This window comes from Phanerochaete carnosa (genome assembly GCF_000300595.1).
Source record: "Phanerochaete carnosa HHB-10118-sp unplaced genomic scaffold PHACAscaffold_5, whole genome shotgun sequence".
Classification (NCBI taxonomy): domain Eukaryota; kingdom Fungi; phylum Basidiomycota; class Agaricomycetes; order Polyporales; family Phanerochaetaceae; genus Phanerochaete; species Phanerochaete carnosa.
Window position 1 is genome coordinate 1,685,236 of NW_006767632.1, and position 16,360 is coordinate 1,701,595.

Genomic DNA, 16,360 nt, shown 5'->3' on the forward strand with positions numbered 1-16,360 from the left:
GGGTATATACAGCCTTAGATACCAAACGAGAAATGAAACTCTTCGGGCTCGTTGAGTTGACGACTTGAAACGCCTCTAGTGTGATCTCTCTCCCTGCGACGGCCACCGACGCTCCGACGTCTCACTTGCTCCTCGTCCGGCACTCCCATCACCTTTCTCTTCCTCACTTGACTGGACAGGTCTCCGGTCTCCAGAGCTGGGCTCTCTGCACTCGTTTTCCTGCTCGATCCCTCCAGCCGTAGACCGGTTTCCGCTCCTTCTCTTCAGCTCAAAAACCGGCAGTGCCCTATTCTGAGATCTCGCGATGGCTTCCTCCGCTAGCATCCTCCTTGCTTACCGTTACGTTCTGTTCGGTGAATACCCTTTTGCCTTGTCGCTAGGCGAGAAGCGAATTTTGACCGGATCCCTTGTAGTCTTCTTTGTTATCTGCAATGCTATCATTTGCAGCGTGGCAGTGTGGAATCATGGTATGCCTGAGGTGACTGGACATGACTGTGAGTGGCTCTTGTCCTTCCCCGACAGTCTCGTCTGACCTTGGCATGTTTAGACCAAATCGACGCATTCCTCACCTTTGTCGGAGCGTTTGGAATCATATTCATCATCCCAACGTGAGTTCACTGGAGTGCTTCTTCTGACCAAGTGCTCAAGATGTGCACTCAGTGTTGCCGTCGACCTGTTCAGGAGGAACGCTGTTCCCAGTCGTGTGTGGTTTGAGTCTCTTTGGGTCGGTATCTTTTGCTTGATGGAACTTGGTACGTCTATCTTTAATATGCATGGGATAATGAATTGACATGTGCCCCGCAGCTGGCGCATCTGCGCTGACTGCAAACATGTCCAACATGTCTTGTTCGTCAGGTTCGTCTCTTCGGGATTTCGAGCCGCTCCGAAAGCTCATCCGCACATAGTTAACGACACCGTGGACGTTTGTACCTCGTCCCTGGTTATGCTGTCTTTCGCTTGGTTGATCACAGTCATGCGTACGTGTTGCTCCCGCCTTGCCATGCCTTCGGAGACACTGAAGATATCTCTGCAGTCCTTGTGTATCTCCTCGCGTTGACATTGTCGGCAATCCTGCATCAAGATGCAGGCGTATCCGTCTGGCAGTCCAGCGTCCGTTTCTTCCCCTGGTACGCAACACACGCTTCGCTCAATAGCGCGCCTGCGTCACCTACACGCCAGTGGAAGAAGCCGCTACAGCTTTCTGCTGAGCCTCGTCCCCCAGTGCGGCAAGCCGTCATCGAGAAGTCCCCTGTTACGGGACGCGCTGCCGCCAGGCCTGCTCCCCGGCCAGAGCCATCATACGAGCCTTCGCGGCCCGCACCGCCCGTTCCCCAGTCTCAGGCGCCCCTAGCATCTGCGGAACCCGCTTCTCTCTACCCTGCGGTCCTCAAATCCAGTCTGCCCACCGTGCAGCGCTCGCAGACCTCAGATACTGCGCCCCCGCCTTTAGGCGACTGGCCTCGCAGGCGGACCGAACAGTCACCAGCTTCGGCTGACAGCGTCGCACCGCAGTCAACATCCATCACGTCTTCCACCCCAAGGCACCCTCGCAACGGCTCGAACGGGAGCCTCAGCGGACGCCAGCGCCCTATTCCTCCACCACTGGACCTGACAAAGATTAGCGCGTATCGCTAGATCGAAGAGCGGGCTCGTCGATAGTTCCTAGTCGCAGTGAACCCTAGCCTTGAGCTTAGGCTTAGGTCTTTCGGCCTTTATTTTTTTTACGCGCCATGACGCGTGCTGAGCATGCTTGCATTCGTCCTTCTATTTCTCTGCGTTTCATCGTGGGATCCACGCCGCTTGCCCTCTGCTTTCTTGTTTATGTGTTATTTTGTAGCCCGTAAGATCGCGTACTAGCAATGAATGGCTCTTTATGCTCTACAAATTGTGTGCCGCAGTCGGCTCGTATTTGGCCTTATTTGGCCGTGTTCCCGGAGTAGACGCCCCGCGATGATGGCATTGTTCATTTCGCGTACCCGTTCGGTCTGAAAGGATGTGTGGCGCATTGTTCTTTGAGAAGAAGGGCATTGTCCTCGCCTCACTGCCACCCGGAGCCGCCTTGCATAAAAGCAAAGGAATGAGCAGGCACCGTGGCCACCGCCTGGCTGGCCCTCCCCCGTGGCGGTCTTCGACATAGAGGACTCGGACTCTGCCTGTTTCTAGACTATCCTGCGTTTCGCTCATAGAGACCTGTGCTGCCTTTGGACATTGGACTATCACTTCACGCTGCATCCTTCTGTTTCCGCTCCCTGCTCCGATAGTTGTCTGCGTCTGCGACGTGGACTTGTCTTACGAACGGACTCTCTTCACGCTCCTGACGACGGCACCCTGCCTATAAGATGCGCAGCCCGTTATTAATTGCTCGTTTTGTGTCGTTTTGTGAGTTCATTGCTGCTTTGTGGGCCGCCCTAGGTGGCCCTGATCCGCGCAAGCTCGACAGACCTTGACTGATGACATCTTGATTAGCCGTCCTGGTCTACCTCAACCTGCTCGCCCTTGGCTTCGCGGGATGGGAGATCTCGTCTATGAGGGACGCTGGATTATCTGGTGAGCTTTTTTTTTGCGACATGGCTTGAGATGCGTCAGTGCTAATTCCGTGGTAGTGTCCGGCTCGCCCATCTTCATAATCTTTAATGCCTGTGCACTCCTCTATTTCATCATTCTGTAAGTCCCGAATTATCTCCTAAATGAGGGAGCGAACTGATTATCTGTTTCGTACTCCAGCGCCAGTGCTGAGTTGGTCGTTCCGGGCGCTGGGACGGGGCAAGTCAACTTTGAGTGTGGATGGACGGGTCTTATGAGTGCACTGCAGCTTGGTAAGTATTGACATTGATGGACGCCTTGAGAAATGGACATTAACATGAATATGTAGCGTCCGCAGTTGATGTTGTCGTTAACGGTCCGCCAGTTTACTGTCGAGTGCAAGGTTAGCGAGAACAGAGTCGTTTCATTTGTAGATTGAGCGGCTTATTCAAGGCTCGACAGCGTATGAGGCGGTCTGCGCCTCTTCTACCGTGCTTGCTGCCATCACTTGGACGTCCTCTATCTTAAGTGAGTCCGTGTGGTGTGTTGAGGAACTATCACTGACTCTTTACCCCTTAGTAATGGTCTATTTCCTCACGCTCTTCTCTCTCGCGCTCTCCCATGCGTCTGTTTATGGAGCATTCTGGCAAACGACGGTCTACCAAGCCCCCTGGTTCGTCGAGCCAGCCCTTGGGGGATCTGTAAACAAACCCTCCAAGCCGAAAGAGCCATGGGAAAACCCCGCGTTTAGCGCTTACGAGGAAGAGGACGAGAAAGAGGAGGAAGATTTGGGAGATGTCTCCCTCACACCTCCAGTGGTTGCTTGGGCTCGGAAATTCGACCTCGAAGGGCTCTATATGCCCTCAGCGCCGCTGCGGGCGAAGAGCGTCGAGAGCATGCGCCCCGCCTGGGCCAAGCGCGTCAACACGCGCCGCGGCATCGACCCACCCTTCGCGCCGGCGCCGGTCGCCCAGCGTGTCTCGCGGCTCGTGAAGTCATACTGGAGCGGCACTAGTGCTCCCCCGACGCCCCCGGCTAAAGCCAGCCCCAGCCTGCCTAGGCCATCGAATCTTAACGGGGGCTTCATCGACTGCCACCGGGCATCTTATGGGTACTTCCCCGACGAGGTCGCGGACGAAGACCAGCCAATCGCACAGCCTAAGCGGTGCGAGTGGGTGCAGGCACATCGGTGATTATGAATGGCCGCTCACGGGCCCGATTTGAACGAACTATCATGGTCAAGTCGACGAATATTGTATCCATACATCATTGTAGTAATATCACTGTACCGTAGACACTTTACGTGGATAATGAAAGACATACGCCACATGCCTGGTTGCTACACGTAGTTGTACAAACCAGATTCGTTATCCAACAAGACCTGATGATATGCAGAGTAACTGAGTGACAACAGATAGAAGCGCATAGCACTCAGGATGTTCCCGACACCCCTCCAAGGGAGGATACGCGCAAACGAAGTGTTTGCAATTCTTCTTGTGCTTGGCGGAGAGCAATCAACGCCCGGTCACGCTCCCGCCGTGTCTTTGCGAGCGTCTTAGCGTCTTCTTCCTCCAGCTCTCCTGCGCTTACGGCGATCCCTGCACCCAGCAATAAGAGATGGGCGCCTAGATATATTGTGACACGACACTTGCCTCCAACCAATTTGACCAACCGCCAGAGACGGAGAATGATAAGCAGGCCGGCAAGCTCCCGCTCGCGACCCCGGAGGACAATCTCAAGGACGAATGTGCCCACGATGACAAGGGCATCGAACAAATGGAGGCCGGCATGGGGGACGGGACCTAGCGGATTGTAGTGCGCAAAGCCCATCGCCCATAAGGTGACGGGGATTTCAACCAAGAACAGAGTCGTGATCCCTAGGGAGATGTGGGAGAGGACGTCGAGCCAGACGGGCGCATCAGGGCCCTCGACGGGCGTGCAGGTGTCCGACAGCACCGTGTATCCGAGATCTGCCAGGACACACATCGAGTCTGTGAGGACCTGTGGACGACAGATGGTAGTCCCACCCGCTTGAGAACGGCTGTCAGAGCGAGACGTAGGGCGGGAGAGATACGCGCCAGAAGTATGACGGTATAGTGCCATGGTTTGGACTCGAGCCTCTCTGCCGTCCTCTCCTGCCACACCGCGATCGTGCCTTTCTTATCGCGTTCGTCGATGTTGCCGCCCTCTACATCTGAGTCTCCGGTTCCAGAAACGTCGTCAGAGAGTAGCGGTTGTTGCTCAGACATGATTAATGTGCGCAGGAGATGTGAGGCAGTGCCGGTGTTAAGGCCTGAGGCTTGAAAGACGTGGGTGCCGCCAAAGACGGAGCAGACGCGTGACCGTGACGATCAGCCCTGCCCACTGTCCAGTGGTTCGTAGTCGCGTACAGCGCCTCGTTGTCGAGTAAGTACATTCAACTTCAGTGTCACCTGTATCATATGATGATGAAATTGTCCAGCTAGCTGTAACCATTCAGAGCCATGAGTTCGTGCCAGGATTCCGGAGCTAGTCTAAGTCTCAGCAAGCACTGCGCTTGGGCCGACTTCTGGTGGGAAATGGACCGTTACCGCGGGCTGATGTCCCATCTGCGTTGTCATCTGTCCAGTGCTTCGAGTATAAGAAGGCTAGATCACTGAGCGCGGATGATCTTTGGCTCCCCTTCGTTCACCCCAGGCTCTGACTGAGTCAGGCCCACTGGTTCTCAATTTTCTTGTTGGGTTCTCCTCAGCTCGGTTCCCTGGAGGAGCTTCCTCTCTTTTCGCTTTCGCTCCCTTTATTTGCCCTTTCTTCTCTGTTGTATTATTGCGTTTCTAACTTTTCAAGATGAAGTGGGGTTTGTTCTTCAAATTCAGGAGGGTGATCTACGGTAAGCCCTCAGCCATCATTCCGAGTTGCTAACATACTGAGACTCAGACGCAGCGGCCATTTCCATCACCAGCTTGTTGCTGGCCGCCGTTCTGTCAGTCTACGTTGCGCGTACATGGCATCAGTCCGTGATGATTGGACGTAAGTGCCTCTTCAACTCCTTGACTACTTGGCTGATTGTGGTCATGATTTCAGGTGGAAGCATTCTAGGGATCATCGGAGCAAATTTTTTCACTGCCGTGCTAGTGTACTTGATGTGAGGCTTGCTTCTGTCCTAGTTTCGCCCATTGCTCACGCTGCAGCACAGGATTGTCGTTCACTTCCGATGGGTCTTAGACTTCTTTCGGATTCTATTCCTTCTCCTCTTACACGCAGGTGAGTAATGATCAAATATAAGAGGAGGCTTCGATGTATGACACAAATTGTCAACAGCTAGCTCGCTCGTCGTGACTTTCTTCAAACGCGATTTCTCATGCGCTGTTTTTGGTGTGTTAGACACAGCTCTAAGCCGTCTTCCTTCACTGACGTCCAATAAAGCAACCCAGTCGTCCTGCGATACGGCCTACATCGCCTTCTTGGCCACATCATGGGCTATAGCAGGATTATGTGGGCATAAATTTCTGATTCTGTCATAGTCGCCCTAATCTTTACATTTCAACAGTGCTTTTGTACATGCTATGCCTTCTCCTCATGTCGCGAGTTCCTCGACCGCTGCCCAAGATCACACCTAACTTGCTCATAGACGACCCGGAGAAGCAGAAAAGAACGTCTCTCACTTCCGTGCGGTCTGTGGACTCGACTACAGGTCTCTTGAGGCGAGATACCCAGAGAAGCGGGAGCAGCTTAGGCAGCATGGATCAGCCAGCATCACTACCAAGAGCATACTACGTCGCAAATATGACTGCACGGGACTATTCCTTCTCGTCTCAGACTCCTGGGACAAGTCTTCCTAGAATCGATTATGGCGGTGCCGGAGCTTCTGCAGGTACAGAAGTGGGCCGCTCTTTCTCTCAGTCGTCGCAGCTGCGCAGACAAGGCTCTAGCCTGCCTGTGCCTCGATCACTTCCACTTTATAATCCTTTCCAAGAACCCCTCCCTCGCGATGGAAGCTCAGAAAGCGTGACATCGTTTAGGACGTTCAATAATGCCCCCAATTACCCGAACAACAACAAATGGGAGCAGTCGACAAGCCTAGACAAATACCCACCTCTGGTGCCTCTATCGCGGGCCACTTCCTCGTCTAACAGCAGCCAAGCAGCCCCTCCCGGTCCATCTCCACCATCCTACACCAATGTCACCAGCGAATCGTCTGTCTCGCTCTACACCGCACACAAGCATGGATCGCCGACCGGCGTACCACACGCCTATCACGACGCTCAGTCCACACGCGGTGGAAGCTCTCCAGTCTGGTCTGTGGGTGCAGCCCTGCGCTACCAGACGACGAGCCCCCATTCTGTCCACTCAGTCGCGCCGAGCATGCACCTCACGCACGATATCCAGCGTTCAGCACTCCCACAGGCCCTTGCGCACGCCGGCAGCGACCCCGTCTGGCGTCCACACACCGCAGGCCCGCTCATGCACCGTTATCCGACCGGGTCTCCCATGGTCGGCGGGTCTGAGGTGCGCCGGTTTGGGTCTGTCCCGAACACTTCGTACTACGCCAGACAGGGAGGGTCGTCCCCGACCGCTCGGAACGTAGCACACCTCGCGGGCGCGCTGGGAAGCACTCCTCCGCGGTCTGAGAGCGTCGCAACGAGCCTGGAGGAGTGGAAGAAGCTTGTCATGAAGGCGGCGACTGGACAAACTTACTGAGCTGCGATGGCTTGTAGCGGAGGTCTCGATTACGACGGGCATGTCGGGGTTGGGCTTTCGCTATTGCGAACCATGATTGGCTCAGTGAGCTTCCCTGCATACCATATTCCCATTGGCATAACAACTCCGCAGCACAATGCTATCTTTTCCGGACGCTAGCGCCAATTGATCGTAGTATACTCGCCTCGCGTATCTAATATAACACCTCGGGCGTCAAAGCCCCGAGACAAAGACGCACTCTCATTGGCCAGTGATCCCTCTCCCGAGGCGCCTCTCACGGGGGCGCTGCACGCCCAGCCAACCGAAGGTTGGCGGCGGACGGCGCGTTCTTCTCATTTCTCACTCAATTTCCCTTCTCAGCTCTTGTCTCAATTCTCTCTGCCCGTGCGTAGCACGGGTCACCCTCTCGTTTATTATACACGTTGATCTTATTCGTACACGCTTCCACAACTTCCTTTTCGACCGATGCTTCTGAGGTTGCTTTGCTCAAGGCGCGGCGGAGCTCGTTGGGACGCTGGTGTTCGCTGGGACGCTGGCCTTAAGCACACCAGCTTTGACACTGCCGCTAGCGACCGGGCGAGCGATCTTATTACTCCCCTTCTGAACAATGAACTCTGCGCTCGGGAAGCCGTCCAAGTTTGCGAAACCTGCAGAGTTCCGTCAGCATGGCGCGTCTCGTCGGCCATCAACACCGGCTCTTACTCGTGTTGCTCATCGCCCAATAGGTCGCGTTGATCTTCTCCGTGTCGATGGTGAGAGTGAAGAAGCCGCGGTACGAAGCCTCGCTCCATTGCAGATCCCTGTTCAGAGGGTCTGCGACCAGGATGCGAGAGAGGTTGTCCGCAGCGGCGGGGGTAATGCCGTTGCCGAATGGTGAGCTAGATGTGACAGCTGTCTGAAACAAACGAGTCAGCGTGCAGGATACTATGACGAGGTCCCAGAAGTATGCATACTCCTGCGAATTCCACAGCGAAACTACCTTCGCCAGTAACGGGATCATAGCTACATGGGACGTGTTAGTACGCAGCCTAGAAATGTGAAGTACGCTACAAACTTGACAGTGTCGTTCGGGTCTTGAATCGTCCGTCAGTCCTGCAATGTCCGATGATGCGAGATGAAAGCAGCTCACGAGCGAGATCAGAAACCCAGTTTGCGTGGCTGTCTCCAGACAGGATTACGACGTTACTGATCTGGTTGTCGTGAATGTGGTCCAGAATGCGGTTGCGGTTCGCGCGGTAGCCATCCCAGGCGTCGACATCGACTATTAGAAGGTTAGCCGTACGCCGCGCTGGTTGAGCAGACTGACGTACATGCTCCAAATTCGTCCAACTGAGTGAAAACAATTTGCTGTCTGTATATTTACGTGTCAATCGAGTCAACCAGAGAGAATACAGCAAACACACCCTACGACGCGCCAGATTGCTCCACGCTGTTTAGATTGGGACAACGTGTTGTAGAACCCTGGGGCGATCACCGTTAGACTTACACAGATGTAGATATACTGCCTGACTACTTACAGGCCTCTTGCTCAGGACCCATCATCGTACGGTTCTGGACGTCAGCAATGGAGTTGATGACTAATGGGTGATGGTTTGTGAGCCTAAGACGTATTTTAGAGAGCTCCTTCACGCTCACACTCTGTCAGAGCGGACACGGTCATGTTAATATCAGGGGAACACGCATACCACCACGACAAACTTACCGGTGTTGTAGTACAGCTGGTGAATCCAGTCAGTAGCGACTTGAACACGATTGTATGTACAAACTTACATCAGTGATATCACGGTCATATTGGCCTATGTAGGCCTATGTCAGTGATCAATTTTAGAGTGTCAGTCGTGTCGTCCCACGCACGAGTGTCGAGCATGGTCAAGTCCTACATTCAAACGTTTCTCAGTATCAGTTCGGATGAGATACAGAGCAGGACTTACGAGGAGCTGGCCAATCTGGAAGTTCCTCCAGATGCGCAGCTTGTCGCTGACGTCGACTTGGCGAATGGGCATCCACTCGTGGTACGCACGAACACCAGCCAGCTTCCGATCCGTAAAGCAAGCACCCGAAGGAGAGAAAGAACAGCCCGTGGTACTGTCGTTGCTATCTGCTGTTCCTGCTTTCCAGGACTGGTCGGCAACTTCATGATCGTCCTATGATGTGATAAAATTATGAGCACACCACCGAAGTCATCGCCTGTACAAGCATGCGTACCCTGGAATTGCAGATATTAGTTCAATTACGGTCAGTAGAAGTAGGGAAGACGACCTGCCAGACAGTGATCCAAGGGCCAGCCAGATGAGCATCAATCAAGCCCGGGTCGGTGCGGTATTGGTTGAGTCGTTGACGATAGTCAAAGACAGTAGCGAGCTCACGACCCAAAACCTCGCGGCCGATCTTGGCTCTATTCGCACTCATAGCATTTAACAGTACTCGCTGTGAGAGGAACTTGCCGTACTTACCCACTGCCCAGGGACTCGTAGATCTAAAGGCTCATCTCAATCAATTGTCCCTTGAAGGTCGAAAATTGACTTACATAGTCACCAAGATGAATGAAGATATCAGCACTGGTGTTATGAGCGGCAATTCCGTACGCATTGAACCATCCTGTGTGTAGGTGTCATCTGGGCAAACTTCAAGAAAGAACACCAGGAGCAACGGACCGTTCTGGAATTGCGAACAGCTGAAGACCGCGAGGGTCAACGGCTTACCACCATTAACCTGATTCGCCGGGGCTGATCAGGGCGTCACCATACTTGCTGTATCCTTTGCACGAGAGCACGTACTGTTTGGTGCGGAGATGGTCCGAGTCGCGCCAACGGGACTGGTCGTGTTGGAGTTTGTGCAGTCGGCGAATTGGTACCAGTATTGGGTGTCGGCCTTCAGGTGCTCCGCCTCGACCTTGACTGTGAAATCGACATCATAGGTCGTGAATGCTTCGCCCGAGTCAATCGGCCCTCCGGAGAGCTGAGAGTTGTCAAAGATTTTGAAGGAAACGCAGACAGGAATGCTCTGGTCAGGGCCCGGGGGAAGCGGTACCGCGCGTGTCCACAGAAGGACAGAGTCATCGAACGGATCGCCCTGATATCCGGGCTGAGAATCAGGGTTCCAACATGTCAGGAAGGAGATGTGCTCACACTAGCGACGGCATGAGTGAAGTTCAGACCGCCGGTCCAGACCCATGCGCTCTAAATGAAAGTTGAGCCCAGGTTTACAAGGTAAAGATAGAATGATGACATTGCTGAAATCCCCACCATAGAAGGTAGGGTAGTGTTCATCGTCAAAGGAAGAGGCATTAGTAGTGTCAGGGATGTTCTGCCTCTTGACGTGTGCTATGTGCCGTTTCTCAAGAGTCCGGGTATCATGAGAGAACTACCGGCGTGCGTTTCTCAGCCATGAGATACAATCTACGGGAATGATGTAACCATACCTCCTTGTAGCCAATGAAAGGCGACCTGTACACCAAGTTCTTGTCGAACAGGGCGTTGGCCGACACGGCCAGGGCAACAATAACCCACAGTTGGCCGAGCATCTTCGCCACTTCCTGGGAGACAGATGCAATGCTGCCATCCTCTCACACCGCCAGCGGGTACTTATATTTGATGACTAGCGAATTTTGATGAGAGACACTGCCGACGGCAGTACGTACGCCCTGGATGCATCATTGGCGCCAGGCATTCGTAGGGTTCAAACGTCGAGCACGTTCGTCTGGCCATTGGAGGGTGCATGATGGAATGCCCGCGGCATGCGAAGCCTCTGACTTGAATATCAAAGGGCAAGAATGGCGATTGCGCCTCCCCATGACTGCTGAAGGGAAGCGCAGACACGTGAGGATGGGCGTCGAAGCAGAACGCATCCGTGAGAGATGAATACACCAAAGGCACCGCGCCATGCGCACCTTCATTAGCTTTTCGTGAGACGAACGATACGGATCCAGTGCCACTCCATCTGCGGAGTCGCGTCGGAGGTCATTTCGCTCAACGTTCCAGCATCTGGCCAGGGCGCGACCGCGCTTCTTGGCTGATAAGTGAGAACATGTCATTACGGCACTACGTGCGTGGGTGCATGCTGAGCGTCGCGGTCCGACGGTAGTGGAGAAATCGTGGAGCATGTCATATGCCACTCTACTCGGGAATGCGAAGGTGAGTGAGTTACAAATTCGAGCTGATCAAGCGATATCGGGAAATCGCTCAGCGTGCGCGCGAAAGAGATGGACGGTTCTCCGCGTATCCAAGAAGTTGTATTATGAGGCAATGATACGTAGTATGTTGTACAGAGCTTACGCGTGGATCGTCCGTGCAGCACACGCCACTATCAACCTTTCACAAGCCCTACACCAAGGCAATAGTTGATATCTGACTTAGGGCAAATTCTACGTCTGAGCTGCCATCTGCCATCTCGTCGTTTTGGATGAGACGAGCAACTGAAAGTATGGGTTGAAGCTGTTTCCAAACAGCATCGTTTAGCTGTCTGGTTTGCTGTGCCGTTGCGCTCTCGAAACCTCCACGGAGTTGCTCGAGGCCCATGTCGAGGTCCTCGCGAGAGGCCTTGGAGAGTTCAGGGAGGAGAGCAATGACGATCTCATCGTAGGTGAAGGCTGGAGGAGGAGGCACCGGTGCTGGTGCTACAGTCTTGGAAGTGCAAGGTCGCTGATGGAGATCGGCGATTATAGACTTCAAGCTAGATAGTGTGCTCGACAACTTGTCGAAGTCCTGGCGTACAGCGTTGTCAGATGCTTTCAGCTGCATCTCAGCGTCAGCGGCTGTTTCAAACGAGACACAATCAAAGGCTGTACACACTTCTGTGATCCTCATCCTCAGCTGCTCCTGTTCGACACGCAGCTGCTGCAAGTCGACAAGCGTGACTTGCCCCCGTTGCGACACCTCAGCCACTTCGGCCTGTCTCATCGCTAACTGGCTCTGCGTTTTAGCAATCTCCACCTCCTGCGTCTGCAACTGCTCAGGTGGCACGGTCTCTCCCAGGGCATGTGACCTGGGAGTTGGAAGGGAACCTGCCACCGTCCCCGCCCTGTTGACAGACTCCTGCGCGGCGGTTCGAAGGCCTTCCTGGTAGGCTTCCAGCTCCCTGACTCTAACGTCCATCTGATCGATCCGATCTGTGGCGTCGCGCAGGAATTGTATGAGCTGTGCATCAGCCCGCTGTGCTGGGAAGCGGGTATCGCTCGTAGAGGCCGTTGCATTCAGTGTCTTGCCTGCCGACGGGTGTTGAAGCCGTCGAGGCTCAACGAGCGGCCGCACATCCTCGAGCCACGCTTTGACTTCGGCTGCGTACCGCTCGAATCGCTCCAGAGAATTTGTCCGTCCAGCCACTTCTGACTGGTCCGAAAGCTCAAAACACGACGACTGCAGCGCCAGTGCCCGCAAGGCATCATTGCGGTGCTTCTGGGCTCTCACAAATCCCTTCTCGTGGTGCTTCAGATCCTGCTTGATCTTTTCCTGTGCTAGTGGACAGGCATGTGCGTATTTGCGCACTTTGGAGAGGCTCTTCGAACGTGCAAGGGCTTGTTTTGCGTTTTCCCACTCCACATAGGACAAGACAGCTTGTGCAAGAGCCCTACAAAGGATATGAGTGGAGGAAATCACAATTGGGCAGTATAGAACACGTACCTCACGGCTTTGACAGGACTGCCCTGAACGTCAGGGGATATAGAGCGCAATCGTAGCGGGCGTCTGACATCCATGGGAGTTGTGTGGCGGGAAGAGGTCCGCGAGTGGGCCTTCGTTCTTTCCTGCGAGTCCCGTGGCTTGTCTGGAGCTGCTTGCATATCCGGCTTCTTCTCGGCCAAGGTTGCAGGACGCAACGTCTCGTCAGTCATTGGCCAGTCTGAATCAGCCACAGCAGCCGGTGGCTGATGTTCTGCTGCACGATCTCCGGCGTGAACGGCCGACCACGAGGCGACTGCATCATCTCCAGCACCGCCAGTCGAAGTACTTGCAGCAGGAATCGGCACCAGATCTGTCTCTGTAGGTACGATATCCATATTCCAGTCATCGCCAGTATTCCACGAAGTGGCCTGGTTGACAACTGAACTTTTGGCATTATCGCGGTCTCCGGACACGGAGGCACCAGCCTCAGTGGTATAGTCGCCACCGGTTTTGACAGTTGCGCTCCACGATGTAGGGTCCCATCGAGGCACGGGCGAGCCAGGTCGCGGAGAGTCACGCACCGAAGACTGCCAGGGATTAGAGGACCAAGGCGCAGGCGCAGCGGACGGACCAGCCGCAGTACTTGGGCTGTCTGAAGGCTTCGGCACGGGTTCGAGCGCATCCGCAGACGTCCAGTTGGTAGGCTCGATGCCCGTGCCCGGTGAGTCGCTCCAGCCAGGTTCAGTACCGGTAGCTGTCTCCGATGCCACAGCGTTGCGCCAGCCATCGCTGGCATCGACCGTCACTCCCCACTTGGCGGAGCTACCCCAGCCACCGCCTCCAGTTTCGACGGCTGTGCCCCAAGTCGGGGTGCCCCATTTAGGAACGGGTGAGCCAGGTCGTTGCGGAGATACGGGCGCTAAAGAGTTCGCCCAGGGATTGGAGGTCGATTTAGAGGGGGTGTCCGGTGTAGTCCAAGAGGCATTGTTATTCGTGCCTGAGCCCCAGGCCGGGCCGGTGTTCCATGCCGTGCTCCATGTCGGGTTACTCGAGCCCTTCATGTCCCAAGCTCCATTCGTAGAGGCGCGACGACCCTGAGACTGCACATTGTTACCTCGTCTTCCACGAGTGGGCCAACCAGAGTCTCGTCCTCGCGGTGGGCGACCCTGGTGATCTGGACGGCGCGGAGGCTGTGCGGAGTCCCATTGAGCATCGCTGGGGTGGACGAAGTTGCAATGGCCAGTTGGCAGATTCCGGCAGCCACCATTTATGGGACTACCGTTGTCGTTATAAAACTTGCGAAGTCCCTACAGTGTCAATGCAGTTCAAGGAGGGAGAGTTCGAAGGTGGGCACACCTTACACCGTGTCGGAGTCCACGGCATTGTTTTCTTCCTTCACTTCTCCTCGGGCGTAGGTGTGTCCTTCGGGAAAGCGAACTCAAGTTCTCGTCAGTGCGACAATATTTGGCAAAGGCGGATCGCGAGAATCTGAATCCGATCTCGGCGTTGACCGAGTTATCCCGTGACGTCAATGATCTGGGTAAGTGTTTGGTTGTAAACAATTTACATAACCTGGCAACGGCTGTATTCAAACCCCAAAGGTACCCTATAATACTCTACACTAGCCAAACAGCACAGCAGGAAAACGGAGACGTGTACAAGTCGTGCTGAGGGAGTATCCGTCAGGGGTCGTGTCGCAAGCAGCAAGTACATACAAGGTGAGTAGGGTATCGCACACGTGTAAATGGTAACGGATCTAGAGGAGAGGGCACAAGCATGAGGGGTTCGTACAACTCACAAAAAAGAATGAGCAGAGTAAGCGAGCGGGAGGAGGAAAGGAGAGTTCGCAATCGTTTGACAGTCATACCAAGGTCGTAAAACACTCATCACAGACGTACAATACTGGCACCAGTGCCAACACATTACCAGCCGAACCAGCTGTTGGGAGTCCTGCGAGGACGACCCATACGAATGTACGCCTCCTCCTCCTCTTCTTCTTCGATCTCTTCCATAATGGGAGAAGGAGTATCGACAACTTCCTCAATGACCCGTTCGATGCTGGTCGTCCGAGGAATGGAAGGAGTGGACGATTGCCTCTTGGCCTCGGGAGCAGGGGAAGCGACGATGCGAGTGTTGGCAGGAGCGGGAACGGTGACGGTTTTTGTCGGAAGAGTATGGGTGTGATGCTCGGTGAAAGTGACTGTCTCGGTTTCGAACGCGACTTCAACGGCTGTTTCAGTAACAACAAGAGGTGGAGGAAGAGCTTGAAATTGGGGAGCATGATGAACAACCTGAAGAAATAAGAGGTAAATCAGCAATCGTTGGTACGATAAGGAGTGGAGGAGAACAGGCGGCCAAGCTGTTGTCGCGACCGACGTGACAGCCGCTTCACGAACGGTCACATCACGTGAGCGCGTCTAATTATGAACAGCAGCGTGGTCGCCTGCCCCGGAGAAGGACGAGGGGGACAGAGATTCAGAAACCGTATCCCCCAAGCCCAGCGACGAAGGGAGGGTGGGAGGTACGTGAAAAGTACTGAACTGTACACAAGTGAGTTAAGAAAATAAAAGTCGGCGATGGCGCCCCCCTTCGTCTCAGAGCTCGGGGCGGCGGACGGGAGGTGGTGGTACCTTGGCTTTCCGCTTAGGGCTCGGCGGTCCAGGTTCGTACACAAACTCCTCTTCTTCGACCGCGGGTTCATCAGAGTTCAACACGCTGCAAAAGACGCGCTTTAGCATGCGCAACGCTTTGGAACACGAAGACCTACACAAGCTGCTCCATGATCCAGTTTTCGCGACGCGACGCGTCATGCTCCCTGCGGTTAACTGCTTCTTCACGGCGGCTAATTTCCCGCTCGCGCTCCGCGATCTTGAGCTCGCGATCCAGGATATCCTCAGCGCGAATGCGCGCTTGGTCCCACCAGCCGGGCGGTGTGAGGGCCTCCTCCCTGAAGACTTCCTTGATGACAGTCTGGACCGGAGGAGGAGGAAGAGGAGCCTCCGTAACCTTCTCAATGACAGATGGGCAGGGCGGGCATTGCGGAGTCTGGAGAACACCGCCTGGAGCACCGGCCAAAATTTCTGCTTCCCGGCGTGCCACTTCCGCTTCACGTTTAGCGACGTCGCTTTCGCGCCCAATGAGGACCTGGGATCGCTTTGGAGTGAGGATACCCCAGACACCTTGCTGTTGACCACCCTCGCCGGTCGCACCACCAGTTGCTGTTTGGGTGTTTGGCAGGGTGAGCATGACGGCTAGGACGGCGAGAACCAAAGACAGGACGAGGAGAAGCGTGGTAGATGAGATAGTGCGGTGGTGATGATGACGGGAGGACCGCTCGCTGCGCTCGCGTTCACGCTCCCTTTGGGAAGAAGAAGGCTGTGCCATCCTGACGCTAATGGAGTTCGAGGGCGACAGGGATGTTGTGTGAGTACGGTTTCGATGTAGGGACGCTATGGTGGTAGATTGGCGGGTCGTAGTAGATGAGCAAAATAGGTATCGCTATGGATAGGCGTAAATCGAGCACGGCGTGGGTATTTGTACCTCTCAGAAGAAAGGCGGGG

At 54.7% G+C, this 16,360-nt stretch overlaps 5 protein-coding genes across 5 annotated transcripts; 2 read left to right on the forward strand and 3 right to left on the reverse strand.

Annotated features, from left to right (window-relative positions):
* Positions 1-55: 55 nt before the first annotated feature.
* On the forward strand, positions 56-1,879 carry PHACADRAFT_256144 (uncharacterized protein). Its single transcript, XM_007395752.1, has 7 exons — positions 56-353; positions 414-494; positions 548-608; positions 661-752; positions 805-855; positions 906-977; positions 1,034-1,879. Exons 1-7 carry the CDS (start codon positions 305-307, stop codon positions 1,633-1,635), a joined length of 1,008 nt encoding a protein of 335 aa, XP_007395814.1. The 5' UTR covers positions 56-304; the 3' UTR covers positions 1,636-1,879.
* A 381-nt stretch (positions 1,880-2,260) lies between these two features.
* Positions 2,261-4,807, forward strand: PHACADRAFT_256146 (uncharacterized protein). The gene is made up of 8 exons (XM_007395753.1): positions 2,261-2,379; positions 2,467-2,547; positions 2,604-2,664; positions 2,725-2,816; positions 2,873-2,926; positions 2,986-3,051; positions 3,103-4,123; positions 4,178-4,807. The coding sequence occupies exons 1-7, from the start codon at positions 2,340-2,342 to the stop codon at positions 3,714-3,716; spliced, it is 1,008 nt and encodes a 335-aa protein (XP_007395815.1). The 5' UTR covers positions 2,261-2,339; the 3' UTR covers positions 3,717-4,123; positions 4,178-4,807.
* Positions 4,808-6,876: 2,069 nt separating this feature from the next.
* PHACADRAFT_143901 (uncharacterized protein) lies at positions 6,877-10,902 on the reverse strand. Its single transcript, XM_007395754.1, has 17 exons — positions 10,625-10,902; positions 9,981-10,275; positions 9,858-9,929; positions 9,731-9,801; positions 9,657-9,679; positions 9,463-9,598; positions 9,135-9,347; positions 9,058-9,079; positions 8,952-8,999; positions 8,721-8,780; positions 8,607-8,664; positions 8,514-8,554; positions 8,333-8,464; positions 8,258-8,276; positions 8,157-8,205; positions 7,906-8,098; positions 6,877-7,850 (listed from the first exon to the last, which is right to left on the reverse strand). The coding sequence occupies exons 1-17, from the start codon at positions 10,724-10,726 to the stop codon at positions 7,690-7,692; spliced, it is 1,695 nt and encodes a 564-aa protein (XP_007395816.1). The 5' UTR covers positions 10,727-10,902; the 3' UTR covers positions 6,877-7,689.
* A 623-nt stretch (positions 10,903-11,525) lies between these two features.
* Positions 11,526-14,013, reverse strand: PHACADRAFT_195527 (uncharacterized protein; the record flags this gene model as incomplete). Its single annotated transcript, XM_007395755.1, has 4 exons — positions 11,526-11,936; positions 11,994-12,768; positions 12,822-13,855; positions 13,915-14,013. 4 exons carry the CDS (start codon positions 14,011-14,013, stop codon positions 11,526-11,528), a joined length of 2,319 nt encoding a protein of 772 aa, XP_007395817.1.
* Positions 14,014-14,351: 338 nt separating this feature from the next.
* PHACADRAFT_256152 (uncharacterized protein) lies at positions 14,352-16,311 on the reverse strand. Its single transcript, XM_007395756.1, has 3 exons — positions 15,568-16,311; positions 15,431-15,515; positions 14,352-15,091 (listed from the first exon to the last, which is right to left on the reverse strand). Exons 1-3 carry the CDS (start codon positions 16,182-16,184, stop codon positions 14,723-14,725), a joined length of 1,071 nt encoding a protein of 356 aa, XP_007395818.1. The 5' UTR covers positions 16,185-16,311; the 3' UTR covers positions 14,352-14,722.
* Positions 16,312-16,360: the final 49 nt, after the last annotated feature.

Coding starts and splice junctions, on each gene's coding strand:
- PHACADRAFT_256144 (XM_007395752.1), top strand. CDS start 305: ATGGCTTCCTCCGCTAGCATCCTCCTTGCTTACCGTTACGTTCTGTTC. Junction 609..660: donor ATCATATTCATCATCCCAAC/GTGAGTTCACTG, acceptor ATGTGCACTCAG/TGTTGCCGTCGACCTGTTCA. Junction 978..1,033: donor TTGGTTGATCACAGTCATGC/GTACGTGTTGCT, acceptor ATATCTCTGCAG/TCCTTGTGTATCTCCTCGCG.
- PHACADRAFT_256146 (XM_007395753.1), top strand. CDS start 2,340: ATGCGCAGCCCGTTATTAATTGCTCGTTTTGTGTCGTTTT. Junction 2,380..2,466: donor TGCTCGTTTTGTGTCGTTTT/GTGAGTTCATTG, acceptor CATCTTGATTAG/CCGTCCTGGTCTACCTCAAC. Junction 2,927..2,985: donor AGTTTACTGTCGAGTGCAAG/GTTAGCGAGAAC, acceptor AAGGCTCGACAG/CGTATGAGGCGGTCTGCGCC.
- PHACADRAFT_143901 (XM_007395754.1), bottom strand. CDS start 10,726: ATGCTCGGCCAACTGTGGGTTATTGTTGCCCTGGCCGTGTCGGCCAAC. Junction 9,348..9,462: donor CTTGGATCACTGTCTGGCAG/GTCGTCTTCCCT, acceptor ATCACATCATAG/GACGATCATGAAGTTGCCGA. Junction 7,851..7,905: donor TTGGGCGATGAGCAACACGA/GTAAGAGCCGGT, acceptor GGAACTCTGCAG/GTTTCGCAAACTTGGACGGC.
- PHACADRAFT_256152 (XM_007395756.1), bottom strand. CDS start 16,184: ATGGCACAGCCTTCTTCTTCCCAAAGGGAGCGTGAACGCGAGCGCAGC. Junction 15,516..15,567: donor TGGATCATGGAGCAGCTTGT/GTAGGTCTTCGT, acceptor CGTCTTTTGCAG/CGTGTTGAACTCTGATGAAC. Junction 15,092..15,430: donor GCCCTAAGCGGAAAGCCAAG/GTACCACCACCT, acceptor TTATTTCTTCAG/GTTGTTCATCATGCTCCCCA.